Here is a 27849-nt window from a genome sequence, read left to right as displayed (position 1 = left end):
CCTTTGGGAGAGGGCCCACACGTTCGTACGGCTGCCCCCTGTGCACGCGTTTAGTCACGTCACTGGTGGTGGTGGGAGCACACCTCGGGCTCCCTGAGTTTCTTCAAACCACAGGTGATGGCAATCATACATTACGAGGGAAGTCCAGGAGCAGAGCATTTTCTCCCTCATGGAGACGGTCAGGTAGGCAAGTATGCCATTCGCCGAACGGACCCCCTGCACGCTAGCAAGTACCAGGGGAGGGGGGGGAGCGCTGGGAAGGGGGGACCAGTGTGGGATCCAAAATACCGGTTCAGATTCGTTCACACTGCAAAGAGAACGGGTCTGAACGTGTAGGATCCTTCTTTTTAACTGTTTTGAATTACCGGTTTTCAATGTAAAACTGTCACTTTCACACTGCAGCTATAACTGTTTTGAAACCGTTAAAAATCGTCAAATTACCGGGTTATATCTGCGGTGTGAAAGGGGTATATATGTTGCCTATAGCAACCAATCAAATGGTTCTAGAAGATGATAAATAACTAAGGCCTGTACACACGAACGACAGATGCGTGACCATTGCTGAGCGATGTGCTTAACCCTTTGAGTGTCAACATTGCTATGAGAGATTTGCTAAATATCCACTAAAAATGACAGAGTCGTAGTCGAGGCTAATGAATCACTTTCATTATTGGCAGCACATGATTTGAAGTCAATTAATTCAAGTTTAGCACAGATCGCTCAGAACAAATCGCTGACACACATGAGGTGCACCAGCGATGTGTGTTGGCAATGACTGCATGCAGTCAAGATCTAGTCAGACAACAGTGTTGCTTGGAATCCAATCCTTGGGGCGATGTGTGCTTAATTTGTAAGTGGTCTAGTCAGATCGCTTAGAGATAGCCCTAAAATTGCCCCGCGTGTATGGGCGGATTTGATATGAAATCCTGGCGGTCAGAATCCCGGCGTTCGGAATCCCGACCGCCAAAATCCTGACAAGGGGGGACGTGGATTGCCCCCCCTTGCGGTCTCGCTGTGCTTGCTACGCTCGGCACACTCATTTATTTTCCCTCTATGCGTGTCGTGGACACCCATAGAGGGAGAAAGAGTCGGGATTTTGAACGCCGGGATTATAACTGCATCCCGTATGGGCCTTTAGCAGTAGAATCTGATTGATTGCTATGCTTCAATATAACTCGCATCCTAGTAAATTTACCCCTTCATATGGATGCTGTATCTTTCTGTGAATAGTTGACCACATATGTTGTAACTTCTCTGGGTCAGATTTCTTTGTTTAGGTGGATGATAGGTCAGTATTGGGGGATAATTATATTCTATTCATAGGTTAGTGACATAAGGCGTCTTCTCGCCGAGTTCGCACGCTACCTGCGTACATTACTTGCGATGCCTGGCTCCCTCCCCTCTGCGGTGCCTCCTCCTCCCCCCTCCCCTCCGGGTTTTGTATTGAAGTCCTTATGAGTAGCCGGCTGCCTGGGACAGGTATGCAGTGCGGGGGCGCAGGTCCGGGCAGCTGCTGATTGACAGTGCAGCGGCGCTGCCTGGACCCAGGGAGGCAGTGGTGTTTTTTTGTTTTTTTTTAAGGGAGCGCTCCCCATAAAAAAACTCGCCCAGTGGGAAGCACTCCCCCCAAAAAAACCACCACTGAAGGGGTTAAGGAGCCTATGTAATGTATAACTACATGAATTGTTTGCTAGAGTCCAGCTAGTCACTCATTATTCAGTCATATTTACTATGTAGATTCCCCCCAAAAAATATCATGACAATGTAATGCTGGGTACAAACTGTACACAGTACAACATCACAGATGACATGGGACCCTGCATCGGCAAGTGCATACAAACTTCCCGAAAAAAGGCAGCGGCAAAACAATGGGGTAGACATGCTGCATTTGGCAGCATGGTATCGTTAGTGATGTGTTCTGATTGGCCCTACAGCAGAGCCGACTAGAAGACGTTGCTAATTACAGCAGGAGCATGCAGATAGTGCAAACACATAGGATGATTTGTCATTCCAATCTGTTGTAATTGGGAAAACCATTTAAAATGTTCTCTATTGTGTACCCAGAGTAACAGTATAAGCAAGACTTCGATAGCTGTAAATACCATGCATACTGCGAAATACTAAAATAACGCTTACACAATATGTTGACACAGTGGCGTAACTATAAATTTTGCTCCTCCCTGCAAAGAATGTTTGTGGCCCCCCCCCCCCCCCCCCCCATGCTCTTAATAAAAAAATACATAAAGATTCCTGAGGGACCCTGCAGCCTCACCCCAGCAACACAGGCTCATCAATATAATTATAGAACTATATTATGTGTGACATGGTATATTTCCCCATCCATGACAGGAGCCGTCCCTACCTGAGATGCTGGTGGCCAGCTCATAGCCACTGTAGGCAGGGGTCTCCTCCTCTTCCTCCCCATTAGATCTGGCCTCCAGCAGCCGCTTATTCATCCTGAGCCTCAGCCCCTCCACCAGCTCCCCTTCCCTTGCAAGCTTCTCCTTCCTCAAAGAGCGCAAATTCCATGCCTCAGGCAGCACAGCCTGTCCCCTCCCCGCCGCAGGGAGACCTCACGGCGAAAAGCCTCCAGCAGCAGGATGGGGTGGCGGGGCTGCTGGCGGAGAGCAGGTGCACCAGCTGGGGAAAGTGAACCCTGCCCCGCATTCCACTTCCTCCTAATAATAGGGAGAGCGCCTCTTCAGCCGCCCGCTCCCTCTGCTGTCTCAGGCCGCAGACGCCGCTGCCCGGTTGCTAGGTTCGGCGGGTGCCGACGCCTGGCATCCCCCCTGCCGTCCGCTCCCCCAAGCGGCAGCGGGGGCTGCCTTACAGTAGCTACATCACTGTTGTTGACATTTAACTCACTAGAATAGATCCATATAGATTGGGAGGTTTTGCGCATAAAAAACAGATTCCACACATAATTTTCTAGTGTGTACTTAATAAATTGCAACTAGAATCTAATTGGATGCAGTGAGCAACACCTTCAATGTTTCTTTAGAAACCTGAATAACATATATAGCCACTGCACAGTGGGCTAAGGGGGTGATTCTGGTTCATTTGGATGGGGCTGAATTCGTCCCCATTCCGATGTTTGGGGCTCTGCCATTGGTATATTATGCACATGTGCAGCTCCCCTTTGTGAATGGCTTCAGCGACATGCATAGTCGCCGAGTTGTTCGCAAAGCTTGTTGTGCATGGCGGTGAGGACGGGGTCACCCAGCATTTTATGGGTGTCCCCATGAAAATGCTGGGCATTTCCATGGCTACATGGGTGGGACAATGTGTGCCAGGGGCGGGCCGACTGACTTCTATTTGCAAAGCCGGGAGAAATCATAAGAAGGTCGCCACCCATTGATTGATTTCTCCTGCAGCGGAGACATGTGAGGGGATTTGACTTGTATGTGCCAAGGGGATTCAGCAGCGGGTGGCGGGAAGGCTTGGATGTTTGGATGCTCGATACGGTCTATGGTGCTCGATAAGTAGTGATCTTCGTAGCTTACCAAGCCAACCAGAATCACTCCCCAAATGACAGCAATGTAGACATTTATCTCTGTATTAAAAAGTGCAATTATTTTCCAGCGCCCCCTTAGTGTTAAGCATGCAGGTAACAGCAGTCAGCATTATAAGAATCAGCAGCCTGGCACTGTGCATAGAAGTTAAGGCCAAATGATTATTCTTCAGTAACAATGGCCTTTATTCAGATCTGATCGCAGTACAAATTTGGGTACTTGTGGATTATCACGGCTCCCATCGCATGCCATATATAGTGGCATGCGATGCGATGCTTGCCGATTTTTGCAGTTTTTGTCAAAATCGCATGCGATCACATTTTTCACTGAAAAGCATCCAAATGCATTGGAATTAGTATGAAACATGTTCAATGGCCCCCAAATGGCATTTTTGAGGCTGTACCACCCCCACTATCAACGCGAACCCGAAGCGTGGCGAGCGCAGCGGTACGCGTCCTACGACCTTTTCATACCCCCACTATCCACGCCCGAAGCGTGGCGAGCGGACGCGGACACCTGTGAAGCCCGTGAGGGGACGCGGATACCTGTGAAGGTATCCGCGTGCGCTCGCCACGCTTCGGGCTCGCTGCGCTCGCCACACTTTCTATTCTCAACTCCACGCCGACGTGGATAGTGGGGGTATGAAAAGGTCGTAGGACGCGTACCGCCGCCCCTTGCGGGCTCGCTGCGCTCGCCACGCTTCGGGTTCACGTTGATAGTGGGGGTGGTACAGCCTCAAAAATGCCATTTGGGGGCCATTGAACATGTTTCATACTAATTCCAATGCATTTGGATGCTTTTCAGTGAAAAATCGCATGCGATGCGATTTTTTCATATACGATGGCCATCGTGGGAGCCGTGATAATCCACAAGTACCCAAATTTGTTTGGAAAATGGGCAAAACCATGTGCACTGCAGGTCGGGCAGATGTAACATGCAGAGAGAGTTAGATTTGTGTGAGTTATTTTGTTTCTGTGCAGGGTAAATACTGGCTGCATTATTTTTACACTGCAATTTAGATTTCAGTTTCAACACACCCCACCCAAATTTAACTCTCTCTGCACATGTTACATCTGCCCCACCTGCAGCGGACATGGTTTTGCCCATTTTACAAGCAAATTTGTACTGAGATCAGATCTAAATAAGGGCCAATAAGCGCTCACTCAGCCATTAAGAAGTTAGACATGGCGGCGGCAGCAGCTTGCACTGCTCTACAGGCAGTAAGTGATGCGTCACACCCGCTGATTATACGTTGTATAACTTGTATTATGATACCACACTGACATGTCGTCATGTGACTTTTGAGCCCATGCCCACTTGTTTACAGGAAAGAGATGGGGCTGACACCATTGTCCCGCTCGCCCCGCCCATCACCCTATGCTGCCTGGCCCCGGCCGATGAGTGACTGAGGTGCCGGCCAATCGGCCGCTGGTTGATGCTGCAGCTGCAGACGTCAGCTCTCCGTGTTGTAGGGCAACAATCTGCGTTGAAGGAGGCCGGAGATCCACTGGGGCTTGATTCTCAAGCCGGGGGAAAGGGGTCTTTTCCTACAACTGTAGTGTTGATTGCTGTTGCAGGTAGGATGGAATATGAGCAGCAGTGTGTCTCCTCTGATGTGTTGTATTGGAGAACAAACAACAACTATATGTATCTGTAAATACAGTGAGATCATAATCACATTGGCACTTTGTGTACACACTAGTATGTTGTGTTTAGTGTGGCCATAAGTATACCATAATATGAATACTTTGATATGTGCAATCATATGTATGATTAATCTATTGTTTAGATGGTGGCCTGCTTGGTATAGCAGGGGATTATATACGTTAATGAAAGATATCCGGTACATAATATGCATCCTATCCAAATGCTTTACTCGGGCTATTACTTTTGTAAACTTTGCAATGCAAATAAAATTTGTTATTTTCTATGTACTTTTTTTTTTTTTTTCCTCAAGTTATTGATCTGTAGATATATGCAGCTGCCTTGTAGAATGTATTCTTCATAAGGTTCTTATGTCTGGTTTCTTTTCCAGATGGCAGCTACCTTGTATGATCACTGGGATTAACATTAATATCTTGACCCATATCAATACAAAGCTATATATAGGTAAACTATTACTTGTGCACACTTCTAAATATATTTTTTATGTAGTCACAGTTAATCTGGGTATGGGTCATAGGGTCAACAGTCAATATGGCAGTCAAAGGGTCGACATGGTCAAAAGGTTGACATAAGCAATAGGTCAACATGAGTTTTCCATGTTTTTGTGTGTTGTCGACATAAGTCAACATGGACACATATAAGTGTACTGCATTCGCTCGCCATGTTTCAGGCACGGTGCCTCACTAAGCTTGCCACACTATAATATTTTCCCTCAATGTCCACACTGATAGTTAAGTACGAAAAACTGCCTTTTGTTATAAGAAAAAAAATATTAAAAACTCATGTCGACCTTTTTACCTTGTTGACCTAATGCATGTCAACCTTTTTCATGTGTTAACCAATAGTGGTCAACCTATGGAGTGTCGACCTTTCGACCGCATCGTGTTAATCTGAATCACTAATATAGAGTGGCACAGTATTGTAAATGCCACTAAAACTGTGATGCCACCTAGGAAAATATTTGTTTCTTTGCTTGCCAATTCGTCCGAGCACTAGGGGATGCCATATTGAATCCTTTATTCTTGTGGTACCTCTTAAAGTGACATCACTGTACTAAAACAGGGATTTAAATTGGAGGACCAATCACAATCAACCATTTCAATTGGCTACTTAATGATTTGTTGCTTCTATATTTTAGAAATTCCAGAGCATGTAGCAGTATCTGGGGTATCATCTAGGACTCCTAGATTCCCAAACGCACTACTCAAGGCACCCCAACGATTCAGGATCTAAGTATATCCATGCTTGACCACAGGTGACTTTATTAGTACCTTGGTCAATTTCATTTAACCCTTTAAGGTACAACGTCTAGTCAGGCACAACAGCCCTAGTGCTAGTAGCAGATCCAATGGTGATCCACTTTAAAATAAGATCATTAACATCGTTCAACATTCAATGTAGACCACTTTTGAATAAAAAAAAAAAAAGTTACAATTCATTTAAACATTTAAACCAGACTGTTTGAATAAAAAAAAAAATTTGGACTGCAAAAGGTTAACCATCTGTGATGAGCCATGGATACACTTAAAACCTGGACTGCTAGGGTGATCTGAGGACCGAGTTTGGGAACCACTGGGCTAGGTGACATATTTTATCTAATCAATAGTGCAGCTTTATGTTGAGACATTATTTCCATCCATTGTTATCTGAACGGGATACGGTCGTATTGTCGACCCGACTTAGGTCAACACCGTTGGGTCGGCAGGCAACAAGGTCGACAGGGTTTAAGGCCGACAGGTGTCTAGGTCGACATGGGACAAGGTTGACGTGGTTTTAGGTCGACAAATGCGTTAGGTCAATAGGGTCGCGAAGTTGACATGTTTTGTTTTTTCACTGTTTTTGGAGCCGACATGGGCCGACAGGCGGTATTTCCTGCCCTACCATCCACTAGAGCGTGGTGGGAGAATAAAATAGTGTGCTGAGAGCAGCGCGGCACTGTGCCCGTAGCATAGCAAGCAGCTGAGGTTGACTTCCAACTGTGTCCATGTCGACTGTGTCGACATTCGGCTAAGAAAAAAGTGAAAAAACACATGTCGACCTAACGCAGTTGTCTACCTAAAACCATGTCGACCTTGTCCCATGTCGACCTAGACACCTGTCGACCTTCATCCATGTCGACCTAGAACTCTGTCGACCTAATGACTGTCGACCTAACTTGGGTCGACAATACGATCCACACCCATCTGAACACCTCTGTTTTCATACACAGTATATATTCTGCCTTCAGCTGTTCCCCATTACCAAATGTTACAATCACAGGACTGGATGAATTACTATATTGCCAAGTGGCTTCTTCTTTGCTAGTTACTGAACACACTTTCTGTATGCACTGACACTCAAAAATATTTAATAAGGTAACTTTGTGTCATTGTGCTATTTGATATATTTTAAAATTGAAATACTACTTGTATTTCATACAATTGAGATATATGTATTTTACTTAGATACATAATGTATCCTTTCCATGATCTCTTTGCAAACAAAATAGTTATAGTGAGTTTGTGGCGTTGGACACATAATTGTCAAGTTATTTGGCATATTATGTAGGCGACATTATGGGGGCGATTCATTTGTTTTTATTCGATGATTGCTTTGATTGATCACCCATGACTTTTTAAGCACCGAAGTGTACCGGGTTTAGCCATGAACAGCAGCTTTTCCTGTGTAAAGTCCCTACAATGTGAAAAGTCCTGTTTGGCTGCCCAAATGGTACACTTTTGCATATTTCTTCTCTCCACCTCTGTGAGCAGAAATAATAGCAATGGCGGTGATCATGACCGAATAGCAAAATAGTTAATTTGCCTCCATCGGGCACCATCAAGCGGCCAGCGCCTAAAAAACTATTGAATAGCCCCTATGCTTCCACATAATGCACTATTCAAAAGGCATTCTATTTTAGTTAATTACTTTGGTTGTTACTCTTTGTCAGTTGCTTATTAATATTGCATATCACCGACAGACTTTTTAATGAACATGTATCCTAGCCATTCACTTGGTACCAGTGTCTCATGAATATTTGTCGCAAAGTTCCTCTTTGATGTCACTGAATCCTAGTGTAGTAATATGCTGCATTTCCATTGTGCATGTTGGTTTTCCCTGATATTACTAGAACACAAAGAGGGTGCACAATGATGCGCTGTCAGTGAACAAGGATGGATAATTGTTCTCTTCCTTTCTTGGACAGGCGTTATTCCAAGGATGTGGGCTCACAGCATAAGATATACAGAGATAGAAAAGATGAATAAATTAAAACATCCAATCCTCAATGCACTCTCAGTGTTGTTTTTCAGCTTTACTGACCTGTATAACAGGCCCTATGAGCCCATAAAGGTATCTTTGTTATACACCCGACACCACCTTTCCCATGAAGTGTATGCTCACCTTCTGGCAATGCCCTATGTGCATACAAAGGTTTCTTTTACCCCTGGGTCGTCTGAAAAATCCACTCCAAACTGTTTCCACAGGTATTACAGTTTTATTCCAGAGTACATCCAAGACAGTAAAAACACAAAAAATGCAAGTTATCCACGTGCCAATTCACCCCCAATCTTATGCCAGCATCCACTTGCCCGGGTACAAATACGGATGAAGGTTCCCAATAGGTGGTAAAAAAAGGGGTATAAGAAAAGAAGCTGTAAGGCACTGGAAAAAACTCCTCCACAGCACCGACGCGTTTCGGACCAAACTGGTCCTTTTTCAAGGTGTGGAGGGCATAACATAGGACCAGGTATTTATACCTGTCCTCTCAAAATCCTAATAACAGTATTTGCTAAAACAAGGACCGGATTGCTCCGGAATATATGCTAAAAACATTACATTTTTACAGATGCACGGTATTGATTACAAATAATGCACTATTACGCACATACAATCGACATAAACAATCTAAAAAGATAAACAAATATATTCGCTGCTTGTGCTTTTTAATGTAATCCAGGTCCTGATATTACTGACTAATGTTTTGGTGTTGATAAAACTGACTTATATAATATCAGTAGAAGTTGTCAGCATGTCACTGCTAATGAAGTTCTATGAACACTGCAGTAGTGTTCATTCTAGCACCCTGCATCATTCAAACCCCATTCAGTTCTTCTTCCCTGACTGGAGTGTTGTTCTCTGCTGTGGTGCTTCTAGCACTTGTCTCGTCTGTATATCAGTGCTGAAATACAGAGCACAGTGTGATAGAAGCACAGCAGCAGAGAGCGACACCCCAGGCAGGGAAGAATAATTGCAGGGGTTTTGAAAGATGCAGGGTGCTAGGATGATTACTACTGCTGTTTTATTCTTTCTGTGTACATCAATATATGTTTTCTTAGTTTATTTATGATAGACCCAGGAACATGGACCCTCAGGTGAATTTGTGTGTGAGCTGTAGGGGAGAGTCTCAGAACTTCCTGGTGTCAGATTCCGCCAAGACAACCTGGGCTGATGTGGAAGCAATGGTGAGCTTTACTAAACTAGTTATTCTTTTCCTGCATTACTGCATATCATCCATGTCAAAGAACACCTATGGGGCAGAATTTGTCCGCCCGTTCCGATGGCGGGTGTGCAGACCTCCCAGTGAGAACCCCTTAGGCGAGTATCACACTCGCCTAGGGTTTTATGGGTGTTTCATTGGGAACACAGGCAGGCCAATGATGTCAGCCTTTTCAGTGGATAGCGGCTGTAATAAGTAATTTTAGACTGACTTTTAATTACCAAAGGCAGGAGAAATGATTCGATGGTGAGCTAGTTGGGGATGAGCATGTTGTTTCTATGGATAGATAAACAGGTAAAGCCTTTTAACCCTTTGAGTGGCAAGATAATTTGTCAAATTAGTGACATATGACCTGTAAAGTTTACCTTATACAGGAAATACAATATATTTGACACCACAATATTTTTTCTTTGAATTTATATACCAAATGTGAGCGACGCTGGCTTTTGTTGTGTATATGTTGCGCATCTCTCATAGGCCCTTATTCTGATCGGTGCGGCCGGAGCCGCATATGCGGCTCCGACCGCACAGACGAATCCCCGCCTTGCGTACGGATCGCCACCTCCGTCCGTACGCGGATATGTGGCGATCCGTATGAAAGTGGACGGGGATACGCCTCCTCCACCTTGGGAGCAGCCCCTGCATTCGATGGTCGCAGACCATCGAATGCAGGGCCGCACGCTCCACCAGGTCCCGCAACACAAGACCACACGGACACTTGTCCGTGTGAAATCTTGTATTGGGGCGGGCAGCTGACATCCGGCGATGTCAGCTGCCCGCCCCCTACACGCGCGTCATGGCCTCATTACCATGCATACGCCCCGCGTTTGCATGGGAACGCCCATGAAACGCGGGGCGTATGCATAGGGAAATGAGGCTAAGTAGCCCCTCACGCCCCTATCCGCCCCCTTTGCGGCGGTCAAAAAAAGTGTGCGGCGATTTCGCCTGCACATGCGCAGAGTGCCCTCTGCACATGCGCAGAGCGAAAACATCGGCGGAACGGCCGCATGCGGCCGTTACCGAACCGATCAGAATAAGGGCCATAGAGAGCTGAACCTGGATTTTAAGGGGCTGGAACTGCAGTAGTTTTGAAGAAGACCAGATAGAAAATATAGAACATTGTATTGTTTTGAGTGCATGCAGCGGTTTTTGGGCCTAATTCAGAACTGATTACAGGACAAATTTTGGTCTCAAAATGGCAAAACCATGTTGCAGTGCAGGTGGGGCAAATGTGATGTACTGACAGAGTTAGTAATGGGTGAGTTATTTTGTTTCTGTGCAGGGTAAATACTGTCTGCTTTATTTTTACACTGCAACTTAGATTTCAGTTTAACACACCCCACCCAAATCTAATGGGGCCTACGCACGTAGTGATATGCACCAGCGATCGTGGTCAGCGATTTAGCATGGGTGTTTTCTCTTAAGCTTCCCGTAATCTAGATTGCTCATAAAGATTCAGCGATGTCTGCAAGCGATTGAGCATAGGCGATTTCTGTTAAGCAAAGGGGGGAAAAAGGGAGATGCAGGGGGTGTTCTGGTGACGTAGATTGCTGTCACTTGTTTCACAAAACACCAGCGATGTGCAGTCTCTTGCTAAGCGATCTGACTAGATATTTTAAGCATGCTTGAAATATCTAGTCCAGCCAGGTGGGGGGCCACACATTGCTATCGCTGTGGGGCCCCCTACACACACAATGATTTGTGCTTACTTTCTAAACGATCTAGTGTGTAGGCCCCATTACTCTATATGTATATGTTACATTTTCCCTACCTGCAGTACACACTGTTTTGCCCATTTTGAGAACAAACTTGCCCTGTGATCAAAGTTACATTTAGCTCTTGGCCACAGGGGGATATGGTCATTGGGTCACCAGCAAGTTGTTAGACGGTCATTAGGTCAGAGGCGTAGCGAGGGTGGCTCTGGCGGAGCACCAGCTCCGGGCGCCGGAAGATCAAATGGCGCCGGAGCCGTGCCTGCATCGCGTCCTAGCCCTGCACTGCCAGCCGCCCTACCTGCTCCCCCAGCCGCTCCCGCCTCCCCGCTCACCACTGTGTCGGCCGGGTGACAAGCAGGGCGCCGCCAGCCCTACCTGCTCTGCCGCCCGCTCAGCATCACAGCAGCTGGAGATCGAAGGGGGCAGATGCGCCACAACAGAGGGTAAGACTCCACATGCCCTTCTGCTGCACCACTCTGCCCTTGTTACCCCTTCCGCTGCAATACTCTGCAAATTCAGGACACATTATACGGGCTGGGCTCCCATCTTTATCCTCCCTGCCCCGCTGTTAGTTTAATAAAAGAACTCCGAGTGGCAAACATAGGGGGTGGGCTCCCCTTCTTCTGCTGGCCTGTAATTAGGTGAATATGAGTGTATACCTGTCTGCCCTGCTGCTGCCAAGGGGGAAATGGGGTAACAACCACAACCATAATGGGGTTATTACAGCAGTGATACCCCCACAAGTGTGTAAAAGGAGTATCTACTATGGGGGTATTACACATATAACCCTCTGGGCAAGGAGCATGTGAGTCCCAATGGCAACAAACATGAATTTCCCATGGCAACGAGCATGAAACCCCTGGCATCGAGCATGTAACTCCTGGCAACAAGCATTTAGGTAAGCCGCATTTGTCTGGCATAATATATATAATAGGCATTACAGTGTGTGGCATAATGTGTAATGGGCATGATGGTGTGTGGTATAATATGTAATAAGCATTACGGTGTGTGGCATAAGGTGTAATTGGCATTAGAGTGTGTTGTATTATATGTAATGGGCATCACGGTGTGTGGTATTATATATAATGGTCATTACAGTGTGTGGCATAACGTGTAATGGGCATTACGGAGTTTGGTATAACGTGTAATGGGCATTATAGCATGTTGTGTAATGTTAGGCCACGCCCCCTTTTCACTGCGCAGGAGCCTCACCTACTACAAATTGGGGGGGCGCAAAACATGCCCTTGCTCCGGGCGCCGTGGCACCTAACTACACCGCTGCATTAGGTTGACATGTGTCTAGGGCGACATGCAGAAAGGTCAACATGGGTTATGTCGACAGGGTCATTAGGTCAACATGGGTAAGGCTGACAGTCAAAAGGTAGACATGGTTGTTTTTTTGAGCCGACATGTGCCAAAACCATCCACTAGGGCGCGATGGGAGAATAAAATAGTGTGCCGAGCGTAGCGAGGCACCGAGACGGAAGCATGGCGAGCACAGCAAGCCATGCAAGGGGACTTTAACCTGTGCCCATGTTGACTGTGTCGAAAAAAATAGTGAAAAACTACATGTCGACATTTTGACTGTCGACCTAACCCATGTCAACCTTTATAACCCTGCTGACCTAGACACATATCGACCTAATGACCTTCTAACAACTTGCTGGGGGAGGGGGGGGGAGTAGTACAGAGAGAAGTGTGGTGTGGCAAGCCACATTAAAGAGAACAGAAACCAGACTATAAATAAATAAAAAGGAAGGGGGGGGGGGGGTAGGAGAGGAGTAATAATAGTCTGATTTTGACCCCTTTCATCTAATTCCAAGGCATATGACAGAAGAATCAGATGAAAAGGGCCCAAATTGCATGTGTTTAACCTTAATTTTGATCCAGTGTTTGTGGTCCTGTGCGCATCTCCATCGGATCCCACAACAGGGAATGGCATCACATCTGATATATCGAATGCAAAAGGACCGCATGTGATCCTGCTGCCCAGATGGGTGGATGGGGCCTAAAGTACCCAACTGGATTCTCCTAAAGCTCTATCTACATCTAAAGATGTTCATAATCTTGCCTCATACCAATGTTGGGGGGTGTCTGAATCTATCAAGTCCATGAATTAGTTTATTGTACTGTTCACAGTTCTCCATTCACATTATTCTGGTAATATTTTCCATGTCAATTCAATGTTTGCAGTGTTGTTCATTGCTTCAGGGCTAAATGCTAGCGCGTGACTCAGGCTCTCTGTGATTACAAGGCATACCCAAATATGTCCTGGTAGCAGGAACTGTGACTCATGCTGGGATTATTATTGTACTGTAAATTCACAAAGGCCAGGTACAAGGTGCAGTATGATTAACGCTTGTGCAGAGAAATCAGGTGACAACCTCAAACCTGGTTACAGCTGTTATATAGTTGTTGTAGTGGGAGATGTACTAAGCATTGGAGAGTGGTAAAATGGAGAGAGCAAAAGTACCAGTAAATTGACTCCTAACCCAGGGTTGCCGACTTTTAAAAAATCCTCTCCGGGAGAAGCCCGGAGAGGAATCATGCATTACGCGTTTTGGGGGCGGGGCTTAACTGTGACGTCATTAAGCCCCGCCCCCATTACATCAAATAGTCGAAATGACAGTTATCCATGGAGGGGGCGGGGCTAAAACGTCACGATTGTGCCGTTTTAGCTCCGCCCCTCCCCTGAGACCCGCGGATTCCGGGGGCCGGGAGGAAGGACCCAATTTTCGGGAGACTCCCGCAAATTCCGGGAGGGTCGGCAACCCTGTCCTAACAGTGTGGCAGGCTGTACTTAAATAATAAAAAAAAAAAACATTTAGAAGCTGATTGTCTGGCACTTATTTCTCCACTTTATAATTCTCAAAGGCTTAAGGTGCCCATACATCTACAGGTTGAGTATCCCTTATCCAAAATGCTCGGGACCAGGAGAATTTTGGATAACGGATTATTCCGTATTTCGGAATATTTTAATATTTCAATGATGTATCTTGAGGTATCTTGCATTTATGTTGTACATATACATCAAACACATGAAATAAACACAAATATATTTTATTTGTGCATAAAACATGGTTTCAAAACATGAAACAAAGTTTGTGTACAATCTCAGGCACTGAATTTAAATGCCAAGCAATCATTTTCTTGTACATATATAGTGCCAATTACATATCATTCCCTCATTAGTGCTGTTACAGATGTCCCCAGTAAGTTTTTAGCAAAAAAAAAATTTTTTGTTCACTTTCTGAAATGTATGGTTTTCGGAGTAATTCGTATAACGGATATTCGGATACGGGATACTCAACCTGTATTATACGTGTATAATCCGGCAATCCCCTGATCGTGTTGGGGATATAAAACATGTTTAAAAATTACAACCTTGGTTTGGATCTTGTAATCTGACAATCCTAGCACATCCTATCGGGGAATTTGCGCATTCAGCAGATCAGAGTATCGTGCCCATACATACTGATGTATGGGCACCTTTAGTACACCTGCCTCATAATCTCTAAAATATTATTAACTATGTCATATTTTTCTGTGCATTATGAAAAGAATATCTAAATGTAATGCTGACTAATAGAGCATACACACACAGTGAGATATGCTCTATTCCATTTTGCTTATAGAAGCAAAATCAGATAGAAATCGAATTTGTATATGAGCATTTGATGCAGATTTGATCTCAATGCGCGCTCCCATGTAGTTGAAATCAAATAGAGAAGTCTTGCCATATAAGACTAGTGTAAATCTAATAGTAGATAGTGTAAATCTAATGTGTTTTACTGCTGCATTCGATTCTATCGAGATTCGATTTTAATTAGGAACACTGTGAGGTTGAATCCAAATCGAATAGTTCAAATTGAATGCACATCAAATAGTAAATTGAGTGAAAAATAGTGGAAATCGAAAAGGAGTAGGATAAAACTTTGATTCAAATTTAATCCAAACCCAAAACGAACCGTGTGTATGCACTATATGGGTTGGGGGGCATTTTCATCTGATCCGGCAGTGTCCGAAAGTCCCTGAATCAGCGAAAAACGGTTGTGAATTTTGACAATCTGTGGCCGTTTCTGACAAAACAGATCCTACTTTCAATTTTTGGGGATCTGACTGCCTTCAATGCTGTTGGTAACGGTAATTCAGCATTGAATAGGAGAGTTCTGCTATTTCTGTCGGCGGAAATAGGGGCACAGATTGAATACCCCCTTAGTGTCTGTAGATTAGTTTGCTCCCTCATGAAACTTTAGATGACTAGCTGTTGAATTCTTTATAATGTTTATTTTGATATTCTATTTTCTTTCTACCCTTGTTCTTATAATTTATAAATCAGTGTATGCACAAAGTAGTATAAGGGGGAACAGTGTATATATATATATGTGTATGTATGTATGTATATATATATATATATATATATATATATATATATATATATATTTGTAAGGCTGCAAATCTTTAAAAGGAAAAATACCTCGCTTTTTGTTCGCACCTCAGGATGGCGCAAACAGAATTTCACATTAAGCGCACCTTCCATGGTAGTATTTGAATACCTTTGAGCTCTTTTAAACTGGTAACTAAAATCCCATGGTAAGTTCTGTGGCTAATTGAATTTCTCCCCTTCTTGTTAAGCTGAAATGTTACAATTGTGACTGAGCAATTAACCAAAATAAACATGAAAATTATAAATCCACCCTAAACTAAAGGAAAAGCAGCTTTGGGTGGAATATTAGAAGTCAAACCTGGTCTCAGAGGAATATTTACATAGAATGCATTGGCATATTGTATTGCTCTCTGCTGTTTCAATTACATATGCATGCTCCATTTGCAGTGGACAACATTAAGGGGGATATTCAATCTCCCGCTGCTATTCCCAATGGGAGAAATAGTGGTGGGGCCCTATTCAATGCTGTCTTCCCCAACAGCATTGAACAGGGATCCTGGCAGAACGTGCCATGACGTGCTCCCGGCCGCAGCTCGACCATTTCCGGCCGCTTCTTGCAACCATGCCCCCTTCTCAGCGCTCTGCTGGCGGGACATGGAATCCTGCCTGCCAAGTGTGCGTCGAGCCGGCCGAGAATGGGACAGGGTCACAGCTGTCGTGCCAGCCGGACAGTTGTGACCCTGCATTGAATATCCCCCTAAGCCTGTCTGGAAAATGTTGCCAGGAATGAGAAGTGTGTGGCACCCACTTCTGTACTCTCCTTATTCCTGACAACCAGGCCTTTGCCAACAGTCTGCATGCTTGGAATGAGCAGGACAGCAGAAAGCAAAGTGTAGGGAGCCTTCCTAGAATGCCAGACCTCAGGTGCCTATCCTTTTCACCTAATTTATATTTTTCTGTTTTGTTGGAATTGTTTAACTCCTATGCTATCATTTTGCTTAATTTGCAGGTGCTGGTATCTTTTGATCTAAGTGACATACAGATAAAATATATAGATGAGGATAATGAAGAGGTAAGATCCATTTTTGGCTGTTTTATCCTATACACAGAAGTAAAATAAGCGGAGATGTGAGACAATCATATACATTTTACATGTGCAATGTTCTTCCAATGTTCAGATTCTGATGTACATTTATACATTACAAATTGATAATCATATACACTTATGGTGCATACACACTGGGCGGTTTTGGACAGCGATTATGGGGAAAACCGATTGGCTTAAAATCGGTTAGTGCATACACAGTGATTTTTATTTTTGCCCATCCAAATGATTTTCCCAGGGGTGGACAGCTTTCCATAGCATGAAGTCATGGAAAGCAATCTACTCAGCTGCTAATAGCAGCAGATAACCGGCAGTGGCCGGCGATTATGTAGGAGCGCACATCAGCGCTCTCTCGCTTATCTCTGGGCCATGCACACTGGGCGGTTTTGAGCTGAAAGCGGCACAAAATACCAAAAGTAAGATGCTTTCAGCTCAAAATTGCCCTGTGTGTATGGGGCTTCAGATACATGTCGCTGGTACAATGGTATGTATATGAGGAGAATTTACCTTTAATGTGTTAGTCTTATTATCATATAATCTTCAGTAGGATAATATTACAAATATTGTATTTAACCTTTTACCAAAGATGATCCAATACACTATACAATTTCCATTGCTTACAAAGTCCATATTTTGCCTATTTCTAATATGTGTAGTTACTTTCCTTATGTATGTGTATGCATAAGTATACGTATGTACGTACAAAAAATGGGATACCCTTTTAATGCGCTATATACATTTTCGGGCTACAACTCAGTTTGTCCCCCCTGTTAGTGGGGGAAGGGTGAGAATGGATAGAAATGGATGGAATGGATAGAAAGCAGAAACAGAGTGTGCCACTATTATTACAGTGGCGCACTTTGTTTCTGCTTTGTATACACATAAATGTGTTTAATATTATTATGTTTTCTCTCATTGCAGGTGTCTGTGAATAGCCAAGGTGAGTTTATACAGAGGAATGATTGCATCTCATGTTTTCTTTCTTAAGGCTCTCACACACTAGAACGATTTTTTGGCCGATTGTCTGATTTCCGATCGATCGTCTGATATATCGGGCGTTTTTCCCGATAATCGACCGATTATTGCCGATTATCATTAAAAATCGGCCGATATATCGGACGATCGGCCGGAAATCAGACAATCGGCCAAAAAATTGTCCTAGTGTGTGGGGGCCTTTATATCTGATTTGTGTAGCTGTTGTTGATGTTTGAGCTCAAGTCATGCAGTTATAGATAGATAGATAGATATATATATATATATATATATATATATATATATATATATATATATATATATATATATATATAAGCAATGCAGTGGGGGGGGGCGGCACTCAGAAAAAAACGACAGGAGACGGCAGCTCTGTGACCGACGTTTCAAAAGCCCTTGGGCTTTTTTTATCAAGGTGCTGTAAAGGTGAAGAACAATTTACAAATAGTACAGTGCTTACCTAAGTAGTGTTGAGCTCCGTCCGTGGAGCCTGCACGCACCGGCAGGGGGGAGACGCTGAAGGATGACGTCACGCCACCGACGTAGACGCGCAGGGCGCACGGAGGGGGGCTCGCCACTGTGAACCAATGAAAACATAACAGCAATGAGAATAAACAAAGTGAGTGACAAAAAGCATACTACGAGTATCCTAATTAAAAATGGGATACATAGGTGTAAAAATAAACAAAGCTCATTGCGGTATCTTGGATATAGAGTGGGACATTACAATAACAAATAAAACATGATGATAACAATATTAAAATGCGATCTACACACCAGCATGTGAGTCTAAATATGGCAGGATATAAAGGTTCTATAATAAAAGACTATAGTCTAAGAGAGACAACACATCGCAGATAGCATGAACATAAGATTGATATTTAGTCGACCTGTGTCGACACAACACTGTCGAAATCTGGCCACTGTATAATGTGAGAATACTTATAGGAAGCAACTGAGACCTAAATTCTCATTGAGCCCTCTAGGGGCCAGGGTACCCAGTGTATAGATCCATCTACACTCTTTTTGTAACAAAGTGAGAGATCTGTTTCCCCCTCTTAAGGGTGGTGGTACATGGTCGATGATTTTGTAGCGTAGTGAGGTGACGGGATGCCGTGCCTCACTAAAATGTCGAGCCACTGGTTGCTCACTTTTACCTGTGGCAATGGCGGCTTTGATGGCTGACCTGTGTGCAGCAGCACGCTCTTTAAATTGGCGGTCGGTTTTGCCGACATAGTGTCGGCCACATGGACAACTGATTAGGTAAATTACAAATTTAGACGTACATCCAAGCCTATGTCTGATCTTGTATTGCTTTCCTGTGTAAGGATGGTGAAAGCTATCCCCTGGCAATAAATGGCTGCATGTGGCACAGCCACAGCAACGATAGCAACCCAGTTTGGGCTTGCTGAGGAAAGTAAGGGGCATGACTGGAGGGTACTGGATGTTGTTATGAACCAAGAGGTCTTTTAGATTTTTACCCCTCTTGTAGGCGCTCATCAATGATTTGGAGTGTAGGGAAGTAAGTGCTGGGTCTGTCTTCACTATGGGCCAATATTTTTTGGCAATGCCGTTGATTTTAGGGCTGTGAGAGTGGTATGAGTTGACCCAGATGACTTTTTCAGCTGTGGAGCTTTTTATTTTGGTTGTCAACACTTCCTGTCGACTCAGGTTGGCCACTTTGTTTCTGGCAATGGTGAGCTCTCGTATAGGGTACCCTCTCTGTGCAAATTTGTCGACCATTTGGTCGAGGGCTGGCGGTACGTCTGCTGGTTCGCTGGTGACTCTGTGAACTCTCAATAACTGAGAATGTGGTAAAGCTTTACCACATTCTCAGTTATTGAGAGTTCACAGAGTCACCAGCGAACCAGCAGACGTACCGCCAGCCCTCGACCAAATGGTCGACAAATTTGCACAGAGAGGGTACCCTATACGAGAGCTCACCATTGCCAGAAACAAAGTGGCCAACCTGAGTCGACAGGAAGTGTTGACAACCAAAATAAAAAGCTCCACAGCTGAAAAAGTCATCTGGGTCAACTCATACCACTCTCACAGCCCTAAAATCAACGGCATTGCCAAAAAATATTGGCCCATAGTGAAGACAGACCCAGCACTTACTTCCCTACACTCCAAATCATTGATGAGCGCCTACAAGAGGGGTAAAAATCTAAAAGACCTCTTGGTTCATAACAACATCCAGTACCCTCCAGTCATGCCCCTTACTTTCCTCAGCAAGCCCAAACTGGGTTGCTATCGTTGCTGTGGCTGTGCCACATGCAGCCATTTATTGCCAGGGGATAGCTTTCACCATCCTTACACAGGAAAGCAATACAAGATCAGACATAGGCTTGGATGTACGTCTAAATTTGTAATTTACCTAATCAGTTGTCCATGTGGCCGACACTATGTCGGCAAAACCGACCGCCAATTTAAAGAGCGTGCTGCTGCACACAGGTCAGCCATCAAAGCCGCCATTGCCACAGGTAAAAGTGAGCAACCAGTGGCTCGACATTTTAGTGAGGCACGGCATCCCGTCACCTCACTACGCTACAAAATCATCGACCATGTACCACCACCCTTAAGAGGGGGAAACAGATCTCTCACTTTGTTACAAAAAGAGTGTAGATGGATCTATACACTGGGTACCCTGGCCCCTAGAGGGCTCAATGAGAATTTAGGTCTCAGTTGCTTCCTATAAGTATTCTCACATTATACAGTGGCCAGATTTCGACAGTGTTGTGTCGACACAGGTCGACTAAATATCAATCTTATGTTCATGCTATCTGCGATGTGTTGTCTCTCTTAGACTATAGTCTTTTATTATAGAACCTTTATATCCTGCCATATTTAGACTCACATGCTGGTGTGTAGATCGCATTTTAATATTGTTATCATCATGTTTTATTTGTTATTGTAATGTCCCACTCTATATCCAAGATACCGCAATGAGCTTTGTTTATTTTTACACCTATGTATCCCATTTTTAATTAGGATACTCGTAGTATGCTTTTTGTCACTCACTTTGTTTATTCTCATTGCTGTTATGTTTTCATTGGTTCACAGTGGCGAGCCCCCCTCCGTGCGCCCTGCGCGTCTACGTCGGTGGCGTGACGTCATCCTTCAGCGTCTCCCCCCTGCCGGTGCGTGCAGGCTCCACGGACGGAGCTCAACACTACTTAGGTAAGCACTGTACTATTTGTAAATTGTTCTTCACCTTTACAGCACCTTGATAAAAAAAGCCCAAGGGCTTTTGAAACGTCGGTCACAGAGCTGCCGTCTCCTGTCGTTTTTTTCTGAGTGCCGCCCCCCCCCACTGCATTGCTTGTACAGAGCGTTTTCACGCTCACCTAGGAGGGCACCGGAACTAGCTGTACCCACCACGGTCAGTGGTGACATTACGGAGTGCCACCACAGTCTCCCCCGATATATATATATATATATACATATATATTATACCCCTTTCACATCGCATATATATTGTACCCCTTTCACATCGCAATGTCGGGTCGGACCCAGGCGCGGCACTATCACAATACACCGGGTCGCCATTATACAGAAGGTGTCCTTCTTATATACTCTCATGCAGCTCTGTAGTAGATATTACAACACCTATGAAAGGCTGGGTGTTCCCATGGGTGCAGCCCCTCGCCACCCCCCCTCCCCCTGCCAGCACTGCTAGGTGAGCACAGGCCTGCCTGCAAAAGAGCAATTTTCCACGCCCACCCATACCAAGCTGCTGTACATGCGCATAAAAGTTTATGCGCAGTAGCAAAACATCGCTTTTTGTGCAGGGGAGTGAATGGACTAGTATAAATTCCATAGTGTATGTAATGTTGTACACAAATGTATGACACCATGACCGTTTTCTTGGACTAGAGAGATTTCTTTCCTGATATACAGAAATGCTTGATGCCACTGTAGAGCGGTTTCAGCTGGCCTGTCAGATACTGTATGTTTTATTAATCCAACTGAGATTTTTTAAATTGTGGATTATTGTGAAGGCTATGTAATGAATTGTATTCAAAGCAAAAATAGACATGTTTTGTCTTTTAATAAAAGTGCCACTTTAAAATCCATGGAAACATTTTTTTAAATAAAAAATGGAAGCTTGATAGAGAAACCTGTACGTAATTACTAGTTTGTATCGGAGCTACAAAATAAGAATACTAACATCCTATCAAATGAGAGATTATCAAATAGGCCAATGCAGTTCAAACTCCTGACAAGAGGTATTTCCTCCTTTAAAGGTGTGGTTGTAGTCTGTGGGTCATATGACCACTTATCTACATATTTGTACTGTTTATAACCTTCTTCATGCTTTACCTGTATGGCTCATGGATTTGTGATAGATTTTATCTTGTTTTCCTGCAGATGAATATGAGGAAGCATTAAAGGTAATTACATACTCAAGTTGTTGGTAAGAGATCACAGCTGCTTCTAAATTGACCTATGTATTGGTCCCTTTTTGTCTCTATTTATGCTGATATTACGGGATTGATCGTTTTCCATCCTGAATCCCGGGATTGAAAAAATGCTCTGGAATCGGCATCCATACTTCTATATCTGATACTAGTGAAGTTTAATATACCACTTGACAACCATTTTATCTCTGTCCATGACTTAGTATATAGGCCCCTTAGTGAGTTTTCCAACTCTCCCAATTCCATATCATTCTTAGTTTGTTGGGTTATTACATGGTATTCTTTCAAAGATACAGTATGTGACTTTACTGTTACTGTACCAGATCTGTCTGGTTCGGAAAATCCGAAATCCACCAACTACAAGCGCATCTATTTTTATTTTTTCCCCCCACACTGTCTTGTGCTTAGAAATACAGATGAGACCTTTTTAAAGAGCCTTTATTTACATATAGTCCTCTATGAATCCTATAAAGGAGTTCTTGCTAATATAGATGTGTACTCATGCAGTCACAGCTTTCAGCTCCATGGCATGCCCTGTCCTGTAAGACTTTTCTAGCATCAGCATCATTTTTTGAAAAAAATATGTTTTAGTTGCAACGTGATGTGGATAGGGTGCAGCAGATGACTGTGCTGATTAATTTGATACTTGTGTCTGTGTGCGACGGAGTCCTTGAATCTGCATACGAAATACTACAAAGTAGCAGTGGCAGTTTTTTTGTTTTTTTTTTAAATCCAAGTTTTTTTCTGCTCCATATACAGATCCAGTCACATACATTATAAGTGCATATCCGATAAATCGGCACAGTCATTTGGTGCAGCCTAGTCACATTGCTGTGTTGCTACGAAGATACATTGTTGGCACTCAAAGGGAAATTTAGCTGCAGTTACAACAAAGATATTGGCTTTGTTAATGCTATACATTAAATATTTCTCATATTCTTAGATTGCAGTAAAGCAGGGAGGAATACTGCAAATGAATGTCTATGAAAATCAGCAGCAACTTGACCAAACCCCTAGAAACCAGCAGTTCTTGGAAACCGTAGACTCTGGAGAGCCCCATGCAAATAAGGGTGGCAACAGATCCTTGACGCATCATTCCTTGGTTACTAGGTCACCTATGCAGGAAGAGATCTCACCACCGACAACGGTAATTATACAATAATGGTCCATCATTTCATTGGCCCTTATTCAGATCTGATTGCAGTACAAATTTGTTTGGAAAATGGGCAAAACCATGTGCACTGCAGGTGGGGCAGATGCAACATGTATAGAGAGAGTTACATTTGGGTGGGGTGTGTTGAAACTGAAATCTAAATTGCAGTGTAAAAATAATGCAGCCAGTGTTTACCCTGCACAGAAACAAAATAACTCACCCAAATGTAACTCTCTCTGCACATGTTACATCTGCCCCACCTGCAGTGCACATGGTTTTGCCTATTTTCCAAACAAATTTGTACTGCGATCAGATCTGAATAAAGGCCACTGTGTTTTACTATATTCTCAGTGTATGCCATGGGGTCATTTATAAAACTAAGTAGCATCAGGGCCGGTGCAAGGCACCAGAGTGCCCCAGGCAAGTCGGGGTGGGGGCGCCCCGGTGTCTGCCGCCCGGGTACCTGTCCTGCGGCGCTGTAAAGCTGGTGGCGGCAGCGTGGGGTCCCTGCAGTCAATAGGAAATAACGAGCGCTATCCGCCGGGCTATGCGGAAGCGCTTCTGTTTTGGAAACACTGGCCGCACGGCGCACGCTGAATCTCAGCCAATCAGCGTGCGGCCAGTGTTTCCAAAACAGAAGCGCTTCCGCATAGCCCGGCGGATAGCGCTCGTTATTTCTTATTGACTGCAGGGACCCCCCGCTGCCGGCGCCAGCTTTTACGCACATATACGCCGCAGGACAGGTACCCGGGCGGCAAGGGGGGGCGAAATACCGCCCTCCAGTGGCCGGCGCCCTAGGCAAATGCCTAGATTTGCCTAGTGGTGGCGCCGGCCCTGAGTAGCATATTTTAATAGATAGGATACAAACCCCTATATTTGTTGCACTACACACCATTTTTGAGGGGGAAAGATGCAGAGCAAACAAAAGAAAGCATAGGGTTATTTCATATGTCCTTAAACCAACATCAAAGACAGATGATGTCTATAATTAGCTATTATGTTTTGATGCAATTGCAGATACATTTTTTTTGTGCTATTTTTATTTATAATAAATGTTAAAAAATAGTTATCCGGACAGGGGCATAACTAGACATTCGTAGGCCCCATAGCAAAAGTTTGTAAGGGCCCCCTATTTAGCAACTGATGGTAATACATCTATATAACACATACAACTTAGACTGTAAAAATGGGCCCCCTTCATCTCTAGGCCCCATAGCAGCTGCACTCCTTGCACCTATGGTAGTTACGCCCTTGTGTCAAGATTGTTTTTATCTCTGTGATACCAAATGAGTGAAGCAGTGGGGTGTGCACCGGATCCTGTGCAGTTTATTGTCCTGCAGATTCTTTCACTCTATAAACAGGATCTTGCAACATAAATCACATGATTACCCTGTTGAGTTGCTTTTTTTTTTTTTTTTAATAACGAGTCTTTTGCAAATGTTAGGTTCTAGAAACTGTACAATAAAGTAATCTGAGATTGTTTATAATGACATGTTTTCAACACACAATTTATTTTGGTTAATGTGCAAAATGGATCAAAGTAGTGCTGATTGTATGTTGAGAAGTCAATGGGACTGATGCGGATGCAGTCACAATACTAACGCAGCAGCGATCGGTTTTAGTGTCGTAACTGCGAGGCATTGCAAGTGTAGCAACCACAAACAAGTGAACAGAGACACCAACCAAAACTGTTGGAATTTTTTTTAGCAACTGCTTCACAACAGTGATACAGCACATACAAGAACATAGACTCCCTAAATGCAACCCATGGCCACACAGAATATCCGCAAGATTTACAAAGCAGTTGCCATGTTTTATGCAATCAGATCACAATCACACACCCTGAAAATGGCCCCGTTACCTCCCACAAAAAAACGACTTTCTGCCAATCGCTCTGTGACTGATTTTCACACTGCAAGCGGCATTATAAAGGTGCATGCACAGTCCACCAATAATCGTTCAGTTGCAACACTATCGGAGTTGAGACTGCACTTGAATCTGAATTAGAATTTCAAGGTTAATAACCTCTGGTCACAACTTTAGGATTCCTTGATTTTTTTTTTTTTGTGAGGTCCAGCAACCCGATGGGTCTTGCAGTATTTCTGTAGGAAAGCAGTCTGGCGTATCTGTTTCCCTGATCCCATTGTTGCCTCAGGTGCTCAAGCAGGTCAGTACTCAGTGGACAACACTATACCTAGTGCTCTGTATTGGCTGTGCAGGCCCTAGAACGGGTGGCAGACAGTTTCCCGACAGTCGGGATCCCGACAGTCAAAACCCCAACACTCGGGCTCCCGACAACCACCAGCTATTCTCCCTCGTGGGGGTCCACGACCCCAATAGAGGGAGAATAGAATAGGTGGCAAGAGTAGCGAGCCACCGTGCCCGCAGTGGGGCAAGCGCAGCGAGCCCGTAAGGGGCTTTGTTGCGCTTGCCACGCTGTCTGAGTCCGGCCAGCCGGGATCCTGACGTTGGGCTAATGACTGTTGGGATCCCGACTGTCGGGACCATATACCACACCCCCTAGGACACTGAAGTTCTAAAGCTGTCTTCCCATGCGACCAGATCTGCTGTTAAAGAATCTGCCGCTGCACCAGGACCTTAACGGTCTGGCATATGAGGCTGGTCTCTTGAAGGCGAATAGTTTTTCCCTTCCATTGGTACATACTATGTTGTGTGCCCAAAAATCAGTTTTGTTTCACAATTGCTACAGGTTCTGGTCTACACCATGTGCTGTGAGAAGCACAGTTTTCATATTTCAAGTTTTTTTTTTTCCCCAAGAATATCTTTTGTCTGGTAGCTCCTTGGGATCTCTCAAGAGATCCCAAGGAGCCTTTGGATTCTTTGGTATTTAAGTTTGTCACTTTGCAGTTGGCCTTCCATTGCCTCAGTGTGTCCTATTTCTGTGTTGGGTACTTTGTCACATATTTTACGATGATATTGTAGTCTTCAGTATGGTTGCAAAATTCCAACTAAAAGTTGTTTCTGCCCTTAGCTACCAGGCTATTAGAGACTCTAGCTGCTGTAGCGTAACTAACCCAGGGGGCAGTATTCAATGCTGCCTGCTCACTATCACGGCTCGCAGGGTCATTATTCAACTGACCCCCCTACATACGATGTTTCCCCCTCGCTCTGTTTTTGGAGCGAGGGGGCAAAGGCATGTGCGGCCGCTAAAACAGCGAGACTCGCGGCTCCCTGCATTAGCCGCGAGTTTCGCTGTTTGGAGGAATCCTCGCAATCCTCTGACAGCGAGGATTCCCCCGAAACGTTGAATAGGGTGAGCGGCTGGTGCGGGGGTTAAACGGCAAGGATCGATTGTTTGTTTAACCCCCTCGCCGGCCGCATTGAATACACCCCAGTGAGTTACTCCACACATTCACATCACACTATTGAACCTTCTGTGTCATATTCCAACAGGAGCATTTTGTCTAACTGCAATAAAGGCAATTTAAGTTCAAACATACCCTAATTACAGTGATTAACTAGCATAAATCCATTTTTACGTACACTCTAAATATATACAACTAATATTAGCTTGTGTATCACCCCCTATCTTTGAGCCAAACAAGAAGGTTAGACAACAGATATAGCAGTGCCATTCATAACCTACCCCACCTCCCAAAGTGAGCGCAGTACAGTATATACTATAAATAACCCAGGAGCCTAAGAAGAGTTGTTAGTGAGTGGTTACTTCCCGGTAGTTAAAGACGGTGCCAGATATAGTTATGTCCATATATATCTGGACACTGACACAATTTTCCTAATTTGGCTCTGTAAGACCCCAGAGTTGATTGGAAGGTCAGAATTTCAGCTTTAATTTAAGGGGTTAAATATTGTAGGAAACATTTAGATATTGCAGCCATTTTTATATACCATCCCCTGTTTTCAAGGGCTCATATGTAATTGGAAAGATTAGCATAAAATGACTGCCTGATGCCTGGAACCCATGGACATCCCCAAATGTTTCCTCCTTTGTTAGGCCCTTAATGCAAATGCCTTCAGCTGTCTTGCTTGTGGGTCTTTCTGACTTTAGTATTGTCTTTAGCAAGTGAAATGCAAGCTCGATCGGGTTGAGATCAATTGATTAACTCCGCCATTGCAGAATATTCCACTTGTATGCCTTAAAGTACCTCCTGTAGAGTGTTTTTCACTTGAGTGGATGTTGTGAGGGGATTTTTCTTCACAATGGAAAGGATCGTGCGATCATCCACCAATGTTGTCTACCATGGATTTATGGGTTCACACTTGGAATCAATGCCAGATATTTTGTCTGTTTAAGTGATGAAAAAATAACAAAGGAAAAGCCCAGAATTGTCCATAAAGCAGCTTTTGAGTCAGTTGTCCAATTATTTTTGATCTCTTGATAAAGAATATTAAACAACTGGAATTTGTAATCCATTCCTCCAATTTGGATGTGAATTCCCATC

The 27849-nt window shown here is 44.2% G+C and overlaps 1 protein-coding gene across 5 annotated transcripts in view; it reads left to right on the top strand.

Moving 5' to 3' along the window:
* The first annotated feature begins 4885 nt into the window (after positions 1–4885).
* Positions 4886–27849, top strand: part of NBR1 (NBR1 autophagy cargo receptor) — a 71400-nt gene continuing 48436 nt past the window's right edge. For 2 of the 5 annotated variants that reach the window (XM_083147541.1, XM_083147542.1), the window contains exons 1-7: positions 4886–5089; positions 5548–5621; positions 9494–9619; positions 16766–16828; positions 17783–17801; positions 22223–22245; positions 23216–23419. In XM_083147541.1, the coding sequence (XP_083003667.1) occupies positions 9518–9619; positions 16766–16828; positions 17783–17801; positions 22223–22245; positions 23216–23419 (411 nt within the window). In that variant the 5' untranslated portion in view covers positions 4886–5089; positions 5548–5621; positions 9494–9517. The remainder of the gene's footprint in view (positions 5090–5547; positions 5622–9493; positions 9620–16765; positions 16829–17782; positions 17802–22222; positions 22246–23215; positions 23420–27849) is intronic. The other 3 variants (XM_083147539.1, XM_083147543.1, XM_083147540.1) reach the window with 3 other exon arrangements.

Source organism: Crinia signifera, chromosome 6 (assembly GCF_055691185.1).
Source record: "Crinia signifera chromosome 6, ASM5569118v1, whole genome shotgun sequence".
In the NCBI taxonomy this organism is placed as follows: Eukaryota; Metazoa; Chordata; class Amphibia; order Anura; family Myobatrachidae; genus Crinia; species Crinia signifera.
The sequence above is the reverse complement of the archived record's forward strand: the minus strand, read 5'-3'. Positions and strand labels throughout refer to the sequence as shown.